Source organism: Lipotes vexillifer, unplaced genomic scaffold (genome assembly GCF_000442215.2).
Source record: "Lipotes vexillifer unplaced genomic scaffold, Lipotes_vexillifer_v1.1 scaffold948, whole genome shotgun sequence".
NCBI lineage: Eukaryota > Metazoa > Chordata > Mammalia > Artiodactyla > Lipotidae > Lipotes > Lipotes vexillifer.
In genome coordinates this window covers 1,879,831-1,898,937 of record NW_006793764.1, presented here as the reverse complement: position 1 = coordinate 1,898,937, position 19,107 = coordinate 1,879,831, and the positions used below count along the sequence as shown (strand labels likewise).

Below are 19,107 nucleotides of genomic sequence, written 5' to 3'. Positions count from 1 at the left end.
TGGAGAAAAGGGAAACCTCTTGCACTGTTGGTGGGAATGTAAATTGATACAGCCACTATGGAGAACAGTATGGAGTTTCCTTAAAAAACTAAAAATAGAACTACCATACGACCCAGCAATCCCACTACTGGGCATATAACCTGAGAAAACCATAATTCAAAAAGAGTCATGTACCACAATGTTCACTGCAGCTCTGTTTACAACAGCCAGGACATGGAAGCAACCTAAGTGTCCATTGACAGATGAATGGATAAAGAAGATGTGGCACATATATACAATGGAATATTACTCAGCCATAAAAAGAAACGAAATTGATTCAGTTGCAAATCCCTTCTTTTTTTTTTTTTTTGCTGTATGCGGGCCTCTCACTGTTGTGGCCTTTCCCGTTGCGAAGCACAGGCTCCGGACGCGCAGGCCCAGCGGCCATGGCTCACGGGCCCAGCCGCTCCGCGGCACGTGGGATCCTCCCAGACCAGGGCACGAACCCGCCTCCCCTGCATCGGCAGGCGGACTCTCAACCACTGCGCCACCAGGGAAGCCCGCAAATCCCTTCTTTTAAAAGCTGGAGAAGTGACAACAGATGCCTAGGATTCTAGGATCATAATGATAAGGAAAATAATATATATTTGATAGTTGTGGTAAGCAGTGGCCCCTAAACTTTTCATTATGAAAAAATAAATCCCCTTTCTCATTTCCCCCAAACTAAACTTCTGAAATAATAATTCATTTCTCCACTCTTTTAAATTATTTACATAGGTAATGATCAACCAGAACATTTGGTCAGCATGATACAAAAAGTAGCATCAATAAGTTAACAAAATTCCGGGCTCTAATAAAGGAACTTGGGCATACTTATTAGTCCATGCAGCCTCATTTCAAGTAAACCTATAATTTTAAATGTTTTTTAAAAATACTCATAATATTCATAGAGTCACATAATCACCTTTGAACACATGTAAATGCTCAAAGGTGAGAAACATTGCTATACAGTGTGTACTTATTCTCATAAGATTCGGATGATTCCTTGGATTCTCAAATCTCAGAAATGCAAGACTTATAAAGCTGTCATCATTTAAATATTAAGAAATAAAAAATATCCACATTTCGAGCTTGTCTTGAGAAGTCAGGACCTCGTGGGCTGTTTCCCCATGGCAAGAAGAAGCTGGAGATGAGGAGCAGCCCCTGTCTTTGGATGAGGCATGTGTTTCCAGTTTACCACAGTCCTCACCCCTCCCTACTGCCTCACACCCTATCTTTCCACCAAAACATTGCCTCCCTGGCCTCCCCTAGGCATTTGCTAATAAGACCCCAATTCCAAGACCTAATCTAGTGGGTTTCCACTCTACTATCTACCCCATCCCTCCTCAGTTCCTTCTCAAGTCCAGTAAGTGACTCTGATCCCCTTTCTGTTGACATGTCTATACCTGGTGGGGTGCAGGCAGCCCCACTTCCCTCCCGGACCCTCGCTACCACACATACGGACGCACGTCTGCTGCCGCTGTGAGTTCAAAGCTGATGCAGGCCCGAGTGATGAGCAGCAGTAACCCAGACCTCGTGGGGATACACTCTGCAGCAGACGAGGAGGTTAAGAACATCATGTCTTCAAAGGTAAGGAAGATGTCAAACCCTGGAAAGAGACATGGGCTTTTTTATTTTTAACTAACACTTGGAGAGACAACCCGAAATCAACCACTGCTGCTGCCCACTGTCTTGGTGAAATGCTCAGCTTTCAATTTATTAATATTCTTTTCTTTTGAAGTGACTGAGATCATTCTGATGCCAGGCAAGACTGGCTTTTGAAGGTATGAGCGGAGTTAGTGAACTCTGGTGGGAAGTTTCTCGGGCATAGCTGGTTTAGCTCCGTGGAGTTGATGAATACCATGAATTTTATCTTCCAGGAAAAAAATTGGGGTTTAACTGTTTTTGATGCCTAGAAAGACTGTTTTTTGTTTTATTTTTTAATAACTTGCCTTTTAGATTCATTAACATCCATAGGTAGACTGATTATCCCATGTAAAAATCCCAAAGATCAAAGCCAAATTTATAAACAAAAACCGAGATTCTGGGAGGGTTGGTGACTTGCCCTAGATTGTTTCCCTCCATGAATTCTTTACGTTTTCTCATAAACTTTTTATTTTATAAAAGTTTTAGATTTATAGAATTATTGTCAATATATGACAGAAAACTTTTGTGTACTCAATGCATAGTTTCCCTGTTACTAACATTTTACATTAGAACAGCACATTTGTCACAATTAATGAACCAATATTGATATATTATTATTATTAACTAAAGTTTATATTTTATTCAGATTTCCTCAGTTTTTCCCTAATGTCTGTTTTCTGTTCTAGGATCCCACACAGGATACCACGTTAGATTTTGTAGTGACGTTTCCTTAGCTCCTCTGGGTTGTGACAATTTCTTAGACCTTCCTTGTTTTTGAGGACTTTGACAGTTTTGAGGCATACTGGTCAGGTATTTTGTAAAATGTCTCTCACTTGAAATTTGTAAAAATTGTGATATAATTCACACACCATAAAATTCACCCTTTTTAAGTGTATAATTCAGTGGTTTTTCATATATGTACAAAGCTACCATGAATTCGTTTTTTAAAGACAGCTTTTTTTTTTTTTTTTTTTTGGCGGTACGCGGGCCTCTCACTGTTGTGGCCTCTCCCGTTTACGGAGCTCAGGCTCTGGACGCTCAGGCTCAGCGGCCATGGCTCACGGGCCCAGCGGCTCCGCAGCACGTGGGATCATCCCTGACCGGGGCACGAACCCGTGTCCCCTGCATCGGCAGGTGGACTCTCAACCACTGTGCCACCAGGGAAGCCCCTACCATGAATTCTTAATCTAAATTTTCTTTCCAGTTATCTGTGGCCTCAGGGTGGCTAAGCTTTTGGAATAATGTCATTTCCTCTGATGAAGATAAATCATACTCTCTAGGTTTTGACATCATTCCCCTTACACAAACCACACACTTGAGACAGTACGTTGTGAGACAGGAAATCTGGAGACCAGGGTTGGGTCTCGATCTGATACCACCCAGGCCTGTGGTCATGGACAAGTCAACTCCTGCCCTGAGCCTTATTTTCCTCATCTCTGTAGAAGTTCTGACCCCTGGATGAATGTAAGAATCATCTATAGATCCACTCCTAGAGATTCTGATGATCTATAGGTTGTATCATATGAAATTGTTGATGTTCTATCCTTTTTGACTTAACAGAATCAACCCAGGGATGTGCTGGAGCTGGTTCATACCAGTTTCTGAGAGCTGATTGTTAAATTTTCAGGAACTTTCTGAACCGGTTGTTAAACACAGACATTATTAAAAATTAAATTTTATAAACTAACAAATGAGTTATATGGAAAACAAAGGTAATCTAAATGCAGTGTTCTGGAGCAGAACAGGACATTAGTGGAAAAATTGGTGAAATTCAAATAAAGTCTGTGGTTTAGTTAATAGTTAATGTGCCAATGTTAATTTCTTAGTTTTGACAAATGTACCATATTTATCTAACATATTAACATTAAGAGGAACTTGGTGAAGGGTATCCAAGAACCACCTTTGCAGCTTGTCCATAAATCTAAAATTATTCCCTTTTTAAGGGAGTACTCAAACCTCATCCCTTCTTAATTACTTTACTACATTTTACTGTTATCTATGTTCTTGAGGTTATTTATGCCTACTGTACAGTGTCTTGCTACTGCACATCTCTTTGCAACACCATATTCGGTAATGTCATGTTAACTTGAAATCAGCTATGATGGAAGCATTCACAAGCACAGAAATTGGCAGGTTCTACCGATCAGCCCCTCCCCTTCGAGAGCTGGTTGTTAAGCATTTGCCAGCACACCCTGGTTCAGTTTTGCACCTAAGTCCTCTTTAAGCAGTATCTTTTCGGATCGCCGAGGGTCGAAGTGGTCAGCAGCCGTCATCCACAGACTTGATTATTACGGTTTCCTTTAATGAAAGTGAAAATATTAAATTTTCTCTGAGGACTAGGTTAAGAATTTTTAAATAATTCTGTAGTGAGGGGAAAAAATTTTGTCTAACTAGAAGTATCAAGCATGATCTTCCTTTCAGAAGTGTTTTTTTTTTTTTTTTTTTTTTTTTTTTTGTTATCTTCCACCTTTTTTTGCTTAGGCCTGCAATACACGGGCCTCCCGCTGTTGTGGCCTCTCCCGTTGCAGAGCAAAGGCTCCGGACGCGCCGGCCCAGCGGCCATGGCTCACGGGCCCAGCCACTCCGTGGCATGTGGGATCTTCCCGGAAAGGGGCACGAACCTGTGTCCCCTGCATCGGCAGGCGGACTCTCAACCACTGCGCCACCAGGGAAGCCCCAGAAGTGTTTTTTTGACAATTTATTAAAGAGTGTTTAGGAGACTGGGTAAAGTACCATGCTAACCCACAGAGAGGCACTGTCCCCACACATTTTTTTTTTCCTGCTCTTCCAATTAAGTCAGAGACTTAGAACGTTGAAGGGACTGTTCAGCACCCGGTGGTTCTTAACTAGGATTTAACTATAGGTGGCTACACACCAACTAACAGTGAATATCTCAGGAGCAAGTAGAATTAGGTGTAACTTTACCTTCTTTGCTTTGTTTTATGTTTATTTTTGGCAGTTGTTTTACCTTTGTAACCAGAAAAAAAAAAAAAAAGAAAAAGAAATATGTTAACAATGAATTCTAAGCTTGTGATTTCCAGGCCGTTGGCTCATCTTTCTGGGGACCACTGTTGGTTGACTGTTGAGTCATGGTTTGTGTATTTCAGATGGCTGATCGTAGCTGCATCCGGATGTCTTACTATTGCTCTGGCAATAATGATGCTCCAAGTTCAACAACAACCCCAAGGCCAGTCAGCAAAAAGGTACTGAACAGGCAGTGTGAGAATTTGCCCAGCCTCTCTCACTATGATTGAAAATAGATGCCATCAAGTACTCTCCTGTCTTGTTCCTGCCCTCCTAACACACACACACGCGCACACGTGCACACACACACTGTCCCAGGTGCCCCATTTTTTGACCACCTAATTACCTACTAACTCAGTGGTTCCCCAACTTACCGTGCATCGGAAGTACCTGGGTGGCTTGTTAAAACTGACTGCTGGCCCTACCCCTAGAGTTTCTGATTCAATAGGTCCGAAGTAGGGCCCAAGGATTTGTAGTTCTGACAAGTTCCCAGCTGATGCCAACCCAGGAACCACACTTTGAGAACCTGAGAACTGCTGTATTAGCTTCTTTTTTGGAAAAAGGAGAGCTGAGGACAATTCATCCTCAAAAAGTGAATGGCAATAATTAGGTATCATTTATTTCAATACGATATCAAACATGAAAAGCCTTGTAATTCTTTCCAATCAGCCTTACCTCTGAGTTCAGAGACTTGACAAGCTGTTAAACTGCTCATCAGAAAGAACCCTTTATATTAAGAGGATTCTCCAGTTGTCACGTCATGTGTGGTCCAAGGGGTGGAGGATAAAGAAACTGTCTGCCCCAAGTTTTCTCCTCTGCCAGGCACCCAAGAGTCTCACCGTTTTAGTAGCTACTTAAGTTAAGGTCTTGAGTGTCTTTCAAGACCCCTATTAAAATGTAAATATGCTGATTGGAAGGATAACACAGGAAGCTCTTTGCAACAGCTAACACTACTGGGAAAGATATGTTAAACAGGCATGGAAGGGAATGAGCTTCAGCACAGCTCACTTTGGACTGGCTGAGGGAAAGATCAGGCATGAGGAGGCCCTGGTAGGGTCCAGTGCCTGCGGACTTGGCAGCAATACGGGCTCCATTTGTCTGGAAAGAGGTACCAGGAGTTATTTCTAACAGGAGGAGTAAAAGAAGATGTCATGAGGTGCTGAAAATAAATATTTCACTTACTTTAAATCTTAGCTTTGGGCTTTGCAGGGACTGGTTACAAGTACCATTTTCCTTCTTAAAAACCATGATTTGCTTACAGCCTGGCTTGCTTCAGGCAGGGCCTGATTTCTTCTGGGCACATTTGCCTTGTTTTGATTTTGTTTCTGGTCATTTCAATGACCAGAAGAGAATCATTTCATTTCAGAGGGAAGTTTAACCAGTGTGTTTCCTTGTTCATCAAACTGGGTTTAGCTGCCTGGCTATTTTCTGTACCCTCCGGAGCAAGGTGTTCTTGTAATAATGTTGCCTGGTAAACAACGTAAATTACTTTAAGAAGCGGCTTATCCTTCTCTGATCTCCTCTTGCCTTAAGATTCTGGCAGTCAAACTGACCTATTTTCCAGAGGTTACCTTTGAAGCTTGTGGAGCGTGTCTTCCCTACAATGGGAAGATCCGGGTGTAGCTGAGTTACATCAGGGCAAGCTTAGACCATCTGCTAGATTAACACGCAGCCCTGCACCTCTCCCAGGTGTGAGAGCTTCCCTCATGTCTCGCAACAGCACACAACTGTGTTCACGTGTATTGAGATTATAAAGGTTTGACTCACCTGACAGAATGAAGTGGGACCAATGACAAGCTGAAACACTTCAGCATTCTCCATTCATCCCCATTAACCGTCAGGGGATGTAAATAGTTTGAATACCCAGCCATCTGCACAGAGATTTTTCCATTTGTCTCCTTTTAGTTTAGCTGAGTAACTCTCCAATTTTACTGTACGTAAGAATCAGTAAATTGTGTTGCATGCCAACTGTACACTGTGGGTAATTTAAAGGTTTATCAAGGGTAAGCTTTGTTCTAATAAATTTTTGCTTTGGGTGTTGACTTTAAAACTTTATTTCCACATACGCCAGTACTCTAGGATGTGATATTAGGTTGTTCAAGTAGTTTCAGCTTTCTTACCCACTGAGCAATAAAAAATGAGTTCATCTGTATTTATTCTAGATTTTATGGTTGTAAAATGAACGGAATCCACAGAAAATGCCCAGGCATCATTTTTGCCGTCAGCTAGGGTGACCAGCTATCCCAGTTTCTCCGGGACTTAGGGGGTCCTTGGGATGTAGGACTTTCCATTTTAAGACCAGGACGGTGTTGACTGAAGAGAATGCACATCCTAAACGTTGAGAATTATGTTTTATTCGGGGACATTACCAAGGACTATAACCCAGGATACAGTCTCTCAAATATCTGAGGGACTGTTGTTCCAAAGAGGTAAGGGAAGAGCCAGGATATATAGGGATTTTTGCTGAAAAAAAAAAAAAAAATGTAGTTGAATATCAAAAGATGTTCATGAAAAACAGACATCTTAAGTTAATGATTTTAGTGTGTTTTCTATGTATGGGAAGATGCGAGAGTCTGAGCTCATTGAAATTATTCCTTAGATGTGCATCTTAACTATCTAGGGCCAAGTATCCTGTTTTTGTTCATCCTGAATTCCCCTCAGGGTGCACCGTCTGGGTCTCAGTGGCTGATGGCTTGATGGTCTGGAAACATTTGTTGTTCACTGGAATAAGCAGGCAACATTTGTTGTTTACTGAAATGACAGGCAACATGGTTTTTGTCCACAACAGTCTCAGGCAAACTGAGATGAGTTGGTTGCCCTACCTTTAGTCTTAAACTTGTTCCCCATCAAAGCTGTTGTCAAGAGTATTAACAAGTATCCAGATAAAGTAGGGAATGGGAAAGATGCAAAAGGTGTAAAAAAATCACTGTCTGCTACATCTGCAGTCAGATGACTTGACAGGCAGTGTAGACATAAAGTGGAGCCACTGACCCTGGGACAAAGAAGTATAGAAGTTGGATGAGTTCAAGCTGCTACCCCTCTGCCTTTTAATGCAGACAATCTACTGATAAACCCAAACCTCGTTTCCCACAAAGCCATAGCAGGATGATAAAAACAAAAATTGTTCCATCTAGAAGGGAGTTGAAATACCATCTAGACAGTGGTTCTTTGATTGAGGTCCCTGGACCAGCAGTGACAGCATCACCCGGGAACTTGTTAGAGATGCAAATTCTCAGGCCCCACCCCAGACCTACTGAATCTGAAACTCTGGAGGTGGGCTCAGCAATCTGTTCCTTAACAAGCTCTCCAAGGGATTCTGACGCACATTCAAGTTTGAGAACCACTGCTACCAACTGAGTTTATAGATGAGAACATTGAGGGTAAGGGAAGGAACAGCTTACACATGGTTCACACAGAGGGTTTACAGTGGGACCTGGAAGGAAAAGAACAGAGTCTCAGTTCCGACTGCTACCCAGGAATGCTTCCCCCATAGAATGTATTAGCTTCACTCCCCTGCCGAGGCCAGTCCTTCAAACCCAGCTGTCCAGTAAGGTTTAGAAGCCCCACGTGCCCAGGTTTCCAGTGACTCAGAATGCTCTACTGCCTTTTCTTTTCAAGAAAGGATTAAAAATACACTCCTGCTGTGCCCCCTTCCACCCTTGAAACTCCTGCCTGTGTTTGTGTGGCTCTGGGGATTTGGGATCCACACAGCCTTCTCCTACCTACTTAAAAGGCCTTCCAGTCTCAGATTGTGTCCGCATTGACTCTGCCATCCACTGTGGTCTAAGACATCTAGGACACATACTGACAAGCTATTACAATTGGGAAAAAAGAAAAGTGGGGTTGGCGAATAAAGCACCTAGTACAGACCATCATTACGTAAGTGTAATGTTTTTGTGTTTGTTTGTCCAGCATTTCCATGAGGAGCTTGCCCTGCAGATGGTGGTCAGCACTGGAATGGTGAAAGAAACAGTCTTCAAGTACTCCTGGTTCTTCTTTGAGCTTCTGGTGAGATTCTTGCATGTTTATATCTGTGCTCGGTAGGGCACGAAAAGCAGACAGGCAGTGAAGTTTCCCATAGTAGGAACTGACATCTTTATCTACTGAATTGCTCCTGCAGAAAACCTGGGATCATTCCTTCAGTTTTAACTCTCCCTCACCCCTTCATCCATCTTCCACCAAATCTTACTGATTCCACCTCGAAAATCTACTTCCACCTGCCGCTTCTCACCAATTTTCACTGCTCCCCGCCTAGTCAAGCTGCCCTCATGTCTGCATTCACTTCCTCTTTGTCCACCTGCATTCATTTGTGCCCTCAGCCCATCCAATCTGCACAGGGCAACTCAAAATTAAGCAGATAATGACACTACCCTCTTTAAAACCTTTCAGTGATTTCCAGTGTACTGGAAATAAAGCACACATTTTTCTCATGGCCTAAAAAGCCCCTGGATGATTCTGTTTCCATTCATCTCTGACTTTATCTTAGACCCTATTCCCCCCCTCATTCAGCCACATTGTTTCCAGTTTGGTCCTTTGAAGATGCTGAGACCTTTTCAGCCTCAGAGCCTTCTTGAGATTCTTTCCCCTGTCCTTACCTTTCATGCCCCCCACATACATATACACTTTGGGAGTTCTTCTCTTTAGGTTTCAGCTTTAGTGTCACCACTTCTGAGAGTCCTTTTCTGACCACCTTCTACCATAATATGTCTTCCACTCTATTCCTCTCCTTTTAAACACCCTCTTTATTTCCTTCCTAGCACTTATCACAATTTGTAATTGTTTTTCTCTTTTGCCTATTGGATTCCTAGGATTGGGGTCTGTCTTCTTCATTATCTTATCTCTAGCCCCAGAACATGGCTTGGCATCGTACAAGCACCAACTAATATTTGTTGGGGGGAAAAATGAAACTTGTAAAACTGTTTACCTGCAACTTCTATCTGTTCTCTAGCAGAAAAGCAAAAGGTACAGCATAGTCTTTAATTTATAAATAAAAAGAATAAGAGTAATACCTATTTTATACTAGAAGTGAAAGGATTTTGCCATAAAGCCATTAGAATAAGCATTTTGTCAATGTTGATAAATTGAGATGCATTGTGAAATGAGGTTAAATGAAAAACGTACAAAAGCACAGACACTAACTACATAAAAATGCACATACAAACAATCCAGAGGATAAAGAGTGGATTGAGATTTAGTGATAGAGTTAGCTTTATATTGACTGGGTTCTTTGCTCTGTGACACTGTTAAAGTGGATAATTTTTTTTTTGAGAGAGATGGTAGGATTTTCACCTGAGCTCTAGTTTATCTGTGTGAGTTCAAGCCCAAGTAAAAGAGAACAATACTGAACAATAAGACATAGAGGACAAGAGGGTCAAAGGAAACAAAAATAAACATACATTGGGGAGGAAATGGGAAGTGTGTGCAACAGAGTTAAAAAGAAGTGAGGCCCACATGCCACAGAGGCACATCCAGGATGCAAATCCCTTAAGAGTTTCACCAAGTTCCCACCCCTCGTTTGAGAAAGGTATTGCTAGCGAGATGTCTTTTCCAAACACAGTCCCAGATGCCTGCAGCAGAATCACCTAGGGTGCTTAGTGAGAATAAAGCAGATCTGGAGCCCCTCCCTAGAATACTGAGTGCAATGAGGAGGGGGAAGCCGGCGGTGCATGAACCTGTCTGCCCAGGTGCCTTCCAAGCATGCTGAACATCCACTAGTCCACACCACCTCTGCTGTGTGAGGCCCAAACAGAGCTAAGTGTCTCTATGTGCAGCCAGCACCAGGAGTTTGCATTCTAAAAGCCAAGCTGATTCAGGTGGGTGGCTGCAGCTCACAAGTCTTGGAGGAACCGCATTAGCAGTGAGACATGAGCTTTGCAATCTGGCAGGAAGAGGCTGGCCATAAACTCTGTCTTGAGGCAAGAGAAGGATCAAAACCACCACTGTGTGCCCGGTACATCCTGTTTCTATGTACCCATCCTACCACCATCAAGTTTCTCCATAAAGAAGATTTACTCAGGTGGCAATCCATCTATAGATAATTCATACAACTAATCTTCAACTGAGTTGATCTGCCATATTACAAATTTTAAAAGACATGATGCAAAAACTCACTTTGACATTGTGGAATCTCTTAGAAGAGAGTCCCAAAGGAAAGCAGTATCTCAGTTCAAAGATGTTTCATGTCATTTACTCACACACATGCACACAATGCACACACTTCACTTAATCATTCTTAGATCTTATTTAGTAGCTATGTATTATAAGCTCTGTCGTGAGCAGTTATCCCCAGTGCAAACACAGGACGCTGAGGCTAAGCAGGGGTTTGCCGAGCCCTCTCGGCCAGGGAGGGGCAGGGCCTCAGTTCCGCAATGCTCTAGTCCAAATTCTATTCCTCTGCCATTTTGCTTCTCCTTGGAAGCTTGACGTGACAAGTTTCTTAGCCTAACGTATTAACAACATGCGAAACCTTTGTATTCTGAAGTCAACTTGAATGGAGTGCTGCAATCACTATCCCATTCTCAGTAGGCATGAACTCAGCATTGCTAGCCCCAAATGGCTCCTCGTGGCATCTTAGAGCTCTCTTTCAAAGGCAAGTTTGCATTCTCTGCAAGTGTAATGATACTCTGTCCTTCATATAATACCAGTGACAGCTGGCATCCCCAAGGAAGGAAAAATAACACCTAAAATGTGTTGAGCATCTATATACATGCTAGGCACCCTTGTAAGCATTGTAAGCATCATCTAGTTGAATCCTCAGACGACCCTCAGGCAGGAGCTTTCCATCATCCGCAGTTTACAGATGGGGTTGGAGGAAGGGTGGAGGCCATAAGGAGAAGTCTCCAGGTCCTCCGAAGACTTCATCAGTACCACTTCAGTGCCCCTAACTGCAGGGATCTGAGAACCATGGAACAGGTGAAAATTGATTTTGATCTTGCACATTTATTTACTAGGACTCAGTAGGCTCAGGGAAGAAAGCAAAAGCTAGAGCTGATAGCCCTCCTTCCTCTAGGAGTCCTTTATGGTAAACAGATGCAGAAGCTGGAAAGGAAGTCCTACTGATACGAGTGCTCGGAGGGGGTTGGTCAACATGCAGATCACCCAGGGCTCTGCAGGTTATAACTAAGTCTGTCAGGGTCCTCGCGGGACAGCGTTGGCATTGCTCAAAAGGGTTAACGGAAAAGCATTTATCAAAGGGACTTTGCGCAGGGTATGTGCCAGGTTACAGGAGCAGATAAGGGTTGGTGAGGCACCCTGGGAGCAGAAGGCGCTGCAAGCATTTCTCTCTCCTAGCTCTAAAGAAGCAAGGGTATGGCATAGTGTAACTGGGGGCAAGAGAAAGCTGAGGCAGAGAAGAGGGTCCACGTAACAAGGAGCTGGCATCTTAGAGAAGCACTGCCACTGCCAGAAGCGCGCTGCACAGGGATGAGGGCAGTGGAGTGGATGCGTACCTGGACCATTCTTCTCCCGCCCACTGGTCCCCTGATGGTGCCTCCAATTTGCCAGGTCCAACCAGAAGCCTAAGTTCAAGGAGTCCTGAATGATGTAGTCTATAGGGATCAGCTTCCCAGGGCTCAGAGATAGATGGAGAAGGGCAAGAAAGGGAGCTGGAGTTTGCATCTAGAGGCAAATGGAAACTATCAGCCCCAGCCAGAACTTTGCAAGGAAACCGATCTTGGACCCAGACAGGACGCCCAGTCCTCCACGCATTGCTTTTGCATTTGCCTTACAGATGCCTAGGAAGTTGTTGCAAAACCAAAACAGTTTTTTTCCCAAGAAGCTTGAGGAGAAAGGCGCGAAAGCCTCCTTGGGCTTAGCCAACAACCTGGGCAATTTAACACCCTTTAGTTGTATTAATGCCCACGTGCTAATGAACAACCACTTTGGCATCAGAGCTGTTGAACACAATCCCTGGGCAGATTTCACACTTGCTAGTGAATAAATTCCTATGCTTCTAGAAACTGCTGAGCCAGACTTTGGGGATGCAGAGGTAAATGGTGACCCAGTTTACCCAGGACATGAAGTTCTACACCAAGGGGTTCTTGGTATCCCAGCTTTGAATGGGTCACAGAGGCCAATGTGGAGGAAAGTATTTTCCTGTCTTATCCCACCCTGCAAATAACGGGCCAAGTCTCCACTACTATTTCCACTGGGTGTTCCTCTCTTGAGATGCAAAGAACATAGTAGTTGGCAAGTAGCTGACAGTCTGGCAAGAGGCCAATGGTTGGAAGTATGGTATTGTGAGGATTATCTGTTTGTTTGTAGGATGGCCAAACTCAGCAGGCAGGAGCGAAACACAAGAGTGAGTTCTAAAAGCCCGGTGCTGGGGGGTGGGGGGGGTGGTTAGGCAGCAGGGAATCAGGAGCAGGTAGCTCTAAACAAAGGGGCCTCGTCTTCCTCGGTCCTTTGTTAGGATGTAGTGAGAGAGGCGTTTTGTCAGACAAATATTGGGTCCGGTTGCCACCTCTCATTCAGGTCTTCCATCAAGTACATGTGACCCTGCGGGGTACAGACACTTTTGTGTGTCCTGAGCCAAGAGGGACTCTACTGTGAAGAGAAAGTGTGGTTCTTACCCTGGGCTTCAGGATTTTATGTTCTTAGGTCTTCCCCAAACTGGCTATGGCATTATCTGAAAACAGAAAACACATTTACCTATCTGTATGTTTTCACTTCTTAACTTACCTCTTCTGTGTTTTGTTTTGTTTTGGTTAATCTCTGTTTATCTCAGTGCTAAAAATATTGCCACCCCTGCATTCTTAGAAACAGAAGTCTGCGGTTAGTGCTCTTGGGAGTGAAAGTCATTTTCCTCTCTTCTTCCAGCCCTGACCTAGTGGGTCACCTTCAGGCCAGTGTGGGTGGTTTAAGTTCCAGGGCCATTTCTTTATGCAGTGACTCTCAGACTAGTGTGGACACATTTATGGAAAGGGTAGGCACCTGACCACAGCCTCTCCCAGCTTTTCCCATCAGACTGTTCCTACTAGCTCTTAGCAACTTCCTAGCAGCTTCTAACAAGACGCAACCTCAGGCTGTATCAAAAGGGGGTGTATTGACCCATAATCTCCTGGCCCAGGAAGAAGTCCAAAAATTAAGCACGATTTTGACTTAAAATTGTGGTAGGCATTGAGCTGGTATTGTACTAGTCATAATACAGAGAACCACTGATGGATATACAGGTTTTTATTTAAACTACATATACATTAAATATGTATTTTAAATATATAATTATATAAGTGTATACATAGATATGTATATTTAGCAAGCTAGTTGTATGAAACTCAGAACATAATTTCTCCTAGAGGTAATGTTCCAAGCAGTGGTTAAGTTTCCAGCTAGCACACTGTAGAATTGTTTCTGGAAAAACTGTTCTGTTCAGCTGGAAACTTGACATAAGATTACCATTTCTCTCTTCTTCTCCTTGCTGTAGTTTCAGAGACAGAAATTACTTTAGTTCACATCAAAAACAGTCTCATAAACACTTCCTCTTTCTGAAATGTGTTGTGTGCCATGATAGGGTGGTGCCTCAGTGGCCCTAGGGGCCCAGTCTAGGTCTGCCTTCCCAGTTGAGAGAAAGGGAGTCTCGTGACACCGCAGCTAAAGAATTAAGCTCCCTGGCTTTGTCAGCAGCAAGAAGGGAGCCCCTTGACTTGGGGTCAAGAAGGGGGCACCCTTCCCACCTCCTGCCACCATGGTAACCATCCGGGTGTCAGGAGCGTTTTTCAGATCAGAGCCTGCTTGGGCAACCACCAGCACAGATAGAGTGTTAGAAAGTCCATTGTTAATGAGCTTTTCTTCCAGGCTTTTCCCCTTTTCCGCAGTGTACAAGCAGGTCACCAGTTTTCACACTGACATTTCCCCTATCTTCTCTGCAGGTGAAAAGCATGGCCCAGTATGTACACAACATGGACAAACGGGACAATTTTCGGAGGACTCGTTTTTCCGACCGTTTCAAAGATGACATAACTACTATTGTTAATGTGGTCACCTCGGAGATTGCAGCCCTTTTAGTAAAACCTCAGAGGGTAACTGTGTCATTTTACTCTTTACTTTCTGAAATTTTTTACCTTGGGAATGTGTTATTTTCATAATCAAAGAAAAATAAGCATCATCTTAAAACAGTAATTAAAATGTAACTAACATACTGCATAACAACTAAAAGCAGTATGTTATACTGGACAGGACCCTGGGGTGGGGCTGGGGACTGCTAGCAAGAAATTACAATATGGAATTGCAATAGTTTAAATTATTGTATCAATGTAGCTACGAGAGATAATATTCTTAGGAAATATACCCTGAAGTATTATGACGTAAATGGGCATGATATTTGCAACCTACTCTCAAATGGTTCAGAAAAAAAATTGTATATGCAGAGAGAATGATAAAGCAAATGTAGCAAAATGTCAAGTATTGATGCGTCTAGTTAAAGGAGTTATTTTTACTATTCTTGCACCTTTTCCTTAAGTTTGAAATTATTTCAAAGTAGAAAGTAAAAAAATATGTAAAATGAAATAAAACAAAATTCTAAAATTTGAAGCAGAATTTAAAATTCTAGGGGCTTCCCTGGTGGCGCAGTGGTTGAGAATCCGCCTGCCGATGCAGGGGACGCTGGTTCGTGCCCCGGTCTGGGAGGATCCCACATGCCGCGGAGCAGCTGGGCCCGTGAGCCATGGCCACTGAGCCTGCGCGTCCGGAGCCTGTTGCTCCGCAACGGGAGAGGCCACAACAGTGAGAGGCCCGCGTACCACAAAAAAAAAAAAAAAAAGTTCTATAAAATTTGAAGCAGCAGTGATCATTATTAATACCTTTATCATTATGAAGAATTTGTATGCTACCATACAAATACTCAGGAGAAGTATTTGTATGGTAGCATGCAAATACGACAGGTAGCATACTTCTCTTGTACTCAGAAGAAATTTCCATTCGGTTATTTCTTATGGCAAACTTTGTGAGAGCGGCAATGGTGTCTCCATTTTGGCAGGCATGAAAAATGAGGCACAGTGAGGTTGATAAATTTTCCAAAAGTCACACAGCTAGCAGCAAAGTCAAGACTGAAGATTCCAAGCCCAGAATATTCAGTTTCTTAAGGAGTGGTCCATGTGGAGGATGCTAAAAGCATGAGGCCTTGCCACTCCATGGTAACTGTGGAAACTACCAAGTCTCCATCCATGCCAGTGGCTGGTCAGCTTGGCCTGAATTTGCGAACTGTACATGATAACAAGAGGAAAATATTTTAAAATCATATTTTCAATAGTGTCAGAGCAAATTGATTTATAATTCTGAGAATAAAGGACATAAACATGAAAAAGTGAATCCCCAATTGCTCTGAAGTGCTGTGAAAACCCCTCATAAATATGAGCACTGAGGAGTAATACAAACAAAACCGTGGCCTCAATTCATGCAAGAGTTTACCATGTATGACTCTGACCTCTCTTAAGCTGAGAATGCTGTCTAATTGGAGAAAAAAAAAAGATCCTGGCTTCCCTGGTGGCGCAGTGGTTGAGAGTCCGCCTGCCGATGCAGGGGACACGGGTTCGTGCCCCGGTCCGGGAAGATCCCACATGCCGCAGAGCGGCTGGGCCCGGGAGCCGTGGTCGCTGAGCCTGTGCGTCCGGAGCCTGTGCTCTGCAACGGGAGAGGCCACAACAGTGAGAGGCCCGCGTACTGCAAAAAAAAAAAAAAAAAAATCCTTAAGTAAAAACTGGTTCTTTTATCCTGATTACATTTTCTGCAACAGTCCTTACAAATTAAGAGTCTATCTCATTGAAGATAGTGAATACATTTCAAGTTACTTTTGCCAAAACAATAGTTACCAGAATTAAATAAATTATAGTAGAGCAATATAAAGAAATATGAGAAACCAGAATGTGGGAAAATGTTCATAGTATAAAGTGGAATGAATAAATTCAGGACCCTGTTGTAGATAGAGAATGAGCTCAATTATATACAAATAAATATGCACGTAGGAAAAAAAGCCTAGAAGGAAATGTATCTAAATATTAACAGTAGATAAGGAATTACTTCATTCAACACTCATGGCATCAATTAAGTTCTAAATTATATTTGCTGTAGTTTTGCAGGGTTACCTGCTTTGCTCAGTATCTTCCAGAGGGACACTGGCTAAAAACATAGGATCTGCCTCTCGCAACTTTCCCGTCAGAGACCTGGGAGTTTATGACCAGGGTTTACCACCAAATGATGTGGGTGTTTGTATGTTTGTTTTTAAGGAAATTGAACAGGCGGAAAAGATGAACATCAGCCTGGCTTTCTTCTTGTATGACCTCCTCTCACTCATGGATCGTGGCTTTGTGTTTAACCTCATCAAACATTATTGCAACCAGGTGAGTGTTCCCTCAGACCCAGCCCTGTTGTTCTGGTTCCTTCCCATCTGATGTGATGCTCATTGCCGTGGCATGCTCTTTTGTTCATTGCCAAGTTAGACAACTTGACTCTTGTACAGTCTGGGTTTTGTGGTATATTCTTCAAGTCATTTGTTCTGTGCCATGGACGTCTGTAGACACACTGGTTTGTGTGGATTCCTGAAGCATTTACCAACCCAGCACGGAAGAGCCAACAAGTTAATCGACGGGAATTGAAATTTGTTAGTGATAGGAGCTGCTTTCTTCAATTTAACATTTAACAGAAATTACATGACTGTAGCATTCAGTCTTTGACCAGGTATGGAACTGAAAATATGAGGTCTCTTTTCTCATATCAGGGTAATTAATTAAATTGTAGTTGTGAAATTCTGACATTAGAGAACCCTGGTAAAATCAAAGAGACTGAATTTGACCTGGCACGAAGCAAATACTGTCCTCTGGTGTATCTTTAGAGGTTTGGTTCCAGGACCCCTCCCCAGCTCCCCCAAGGATACCAAAATTCATGGATGCTCAAGTCCCTTCTATACAATAGCATAGTATTTGCAAATAATTTACACACATCCTCCCACATACTTTAAATCATCTCTGGATTACTTATAATATCAAGTGTAATGTAAATACTATATAACTAGTTGCCAGTACAAATTCAAGGTTTGCTTTTGGGAATTTTCTGGACTTTTTTTTTTCTGAATAGTTTTCAATTCTCAGTTGGTTGTACCCATGGATACAGAAACTGTGGATACAGAGGGCCGACCGTATTTTATAATCCAGGAGCATCTTATCAGTGCCCCAGATTTTTCAAATGCAGTTCTTCTTTTGTTCTCTATCCTCCTCAAACTATCCCAACAATAGAAATGTAAGTAGCAGTTATTATTGCTGCTGCTCCTTTCCTTCCATATTCCTACTTTAGGACCACCACCACTATCCTTGCCACTAACATCACTACCCGCCACCACTGTCTTCACTGCCACCAGTATCACCACCCACCACCTCCACCATCACCATCACTGTCACCACCCCTGGTTGCTTCCAGCCCTGGACAAAGCACTGTGTTAAGCACTTTATAGAGATTGTATCATTTGATCCTTGCAAGGTGTCATTGTCAACATTTTTGCAGACTATAAGGCTGAAATTTAGAGGAGTTATGTAACTTCTCCAGGGAAGAAAGAGCCATGGCTACCTAACTCGAGGTACAGTAGGTTAATTACTCTGTACCTTAGGTAAGTCATTAAATTTCTTATCTAGGAAATTAGTCACCTTGGATAAGTCATTACATTTCTATGGGTCTCATTTCCTCATCTGTAAAATAAAAGGATCTCCTCTCCCCAGTAAAAAGACCATGACTATTCTAAAGAGACTCCTAATATGGAAGATAACTTATAAAAAGCGAATCCTAAGAAAACATCAGAAGTCCCAGAGCACCAACATCTTGTGTAGCCTGACATCCTGACCCTGCACTGATCTTCTGTCCCTATCACACCAGATTGGCGTGGTGGAGGAATGTGCCATTTCTCTTTGCCATCCCCCTCAGGTGTTTAGGATGACAGGTCACTGGATGAATTGCAAATATAAATTCATCTGTTTTTCAAAACTTGAAGTTGAATATATGGAAAGGAGATACTGGAACACCACTATAAGCCCAGGGTTAGCCTCTGTTAAAGAAAAAGTTTATGCATGACACGTGGTAAACTGTAAGGCAGACTTTATTCAGGGCCATCGTGATAGGTGTTGTGACCACTGCACCACAATTTTTCAGTAGGGGAGAGAGATTGTGTTCAACTCTGAATACAACAGGAAAAATGCCAATTTATAGCCAAGGAGCAGGGTAGGAATAGTCAGTGGATGAAAAATTACTAAGAGGAAACATCAGGGGTAAAGGAAGAATTCTGGCCAAACTAACCTAACAGGATTTTGCTGAAGGCAGGCCAGGTGATCATATACCACCTGGGGGATCATGAGGGATGAGGAATTTGGTCAGATCTCAAGAGTGATCAGATATCAAGGGTGAGGGTTTCTGGCTAAACTGACTTAGCAAGATCCTTGTGAA

The 19,107-nt window shown here is 42.8% G+C and overlaps 1 protein-coding gene across 3 annotated transcripts in view; it reads left to right on the top strand.

The window, feature by feature from the left end:
* Nucleotides 1-19,107, top strand: part of DOCK8 (dedicator of cytokinesis 8) — a 228,872-nt gene that overhangs the window by 150,899 nt on the left and 58,866 nt on the right. For 2 of the 3 annotated variants that reach the window (XM_007466761.1, XM_007466762.1), the window contains 5 exons: nt 1,439-1,608; nt 4,773-4,868; nt 8,602-8,697; nt 14,556-14,705; nt 16,908-17,021. In XM_007466761.1, the coding sequence (XP_007466823.1) occupies nt 1,439-1,608; nt 4,773-4,868; nt 8,602-8,697; nt 14,556-14,705; nt 16,908-17,021 (626 nt within the window). The remainder of the gene's footprint in view (nt 1-1,438; nt 1,609-4,772; nt 4,869-8,601; nt 8,698-14,555; nt 14,706-16,907; nt 17,022-19,107) is intronic. The other variant, XM_007466763.1, reaches the window with a different exon arrangement.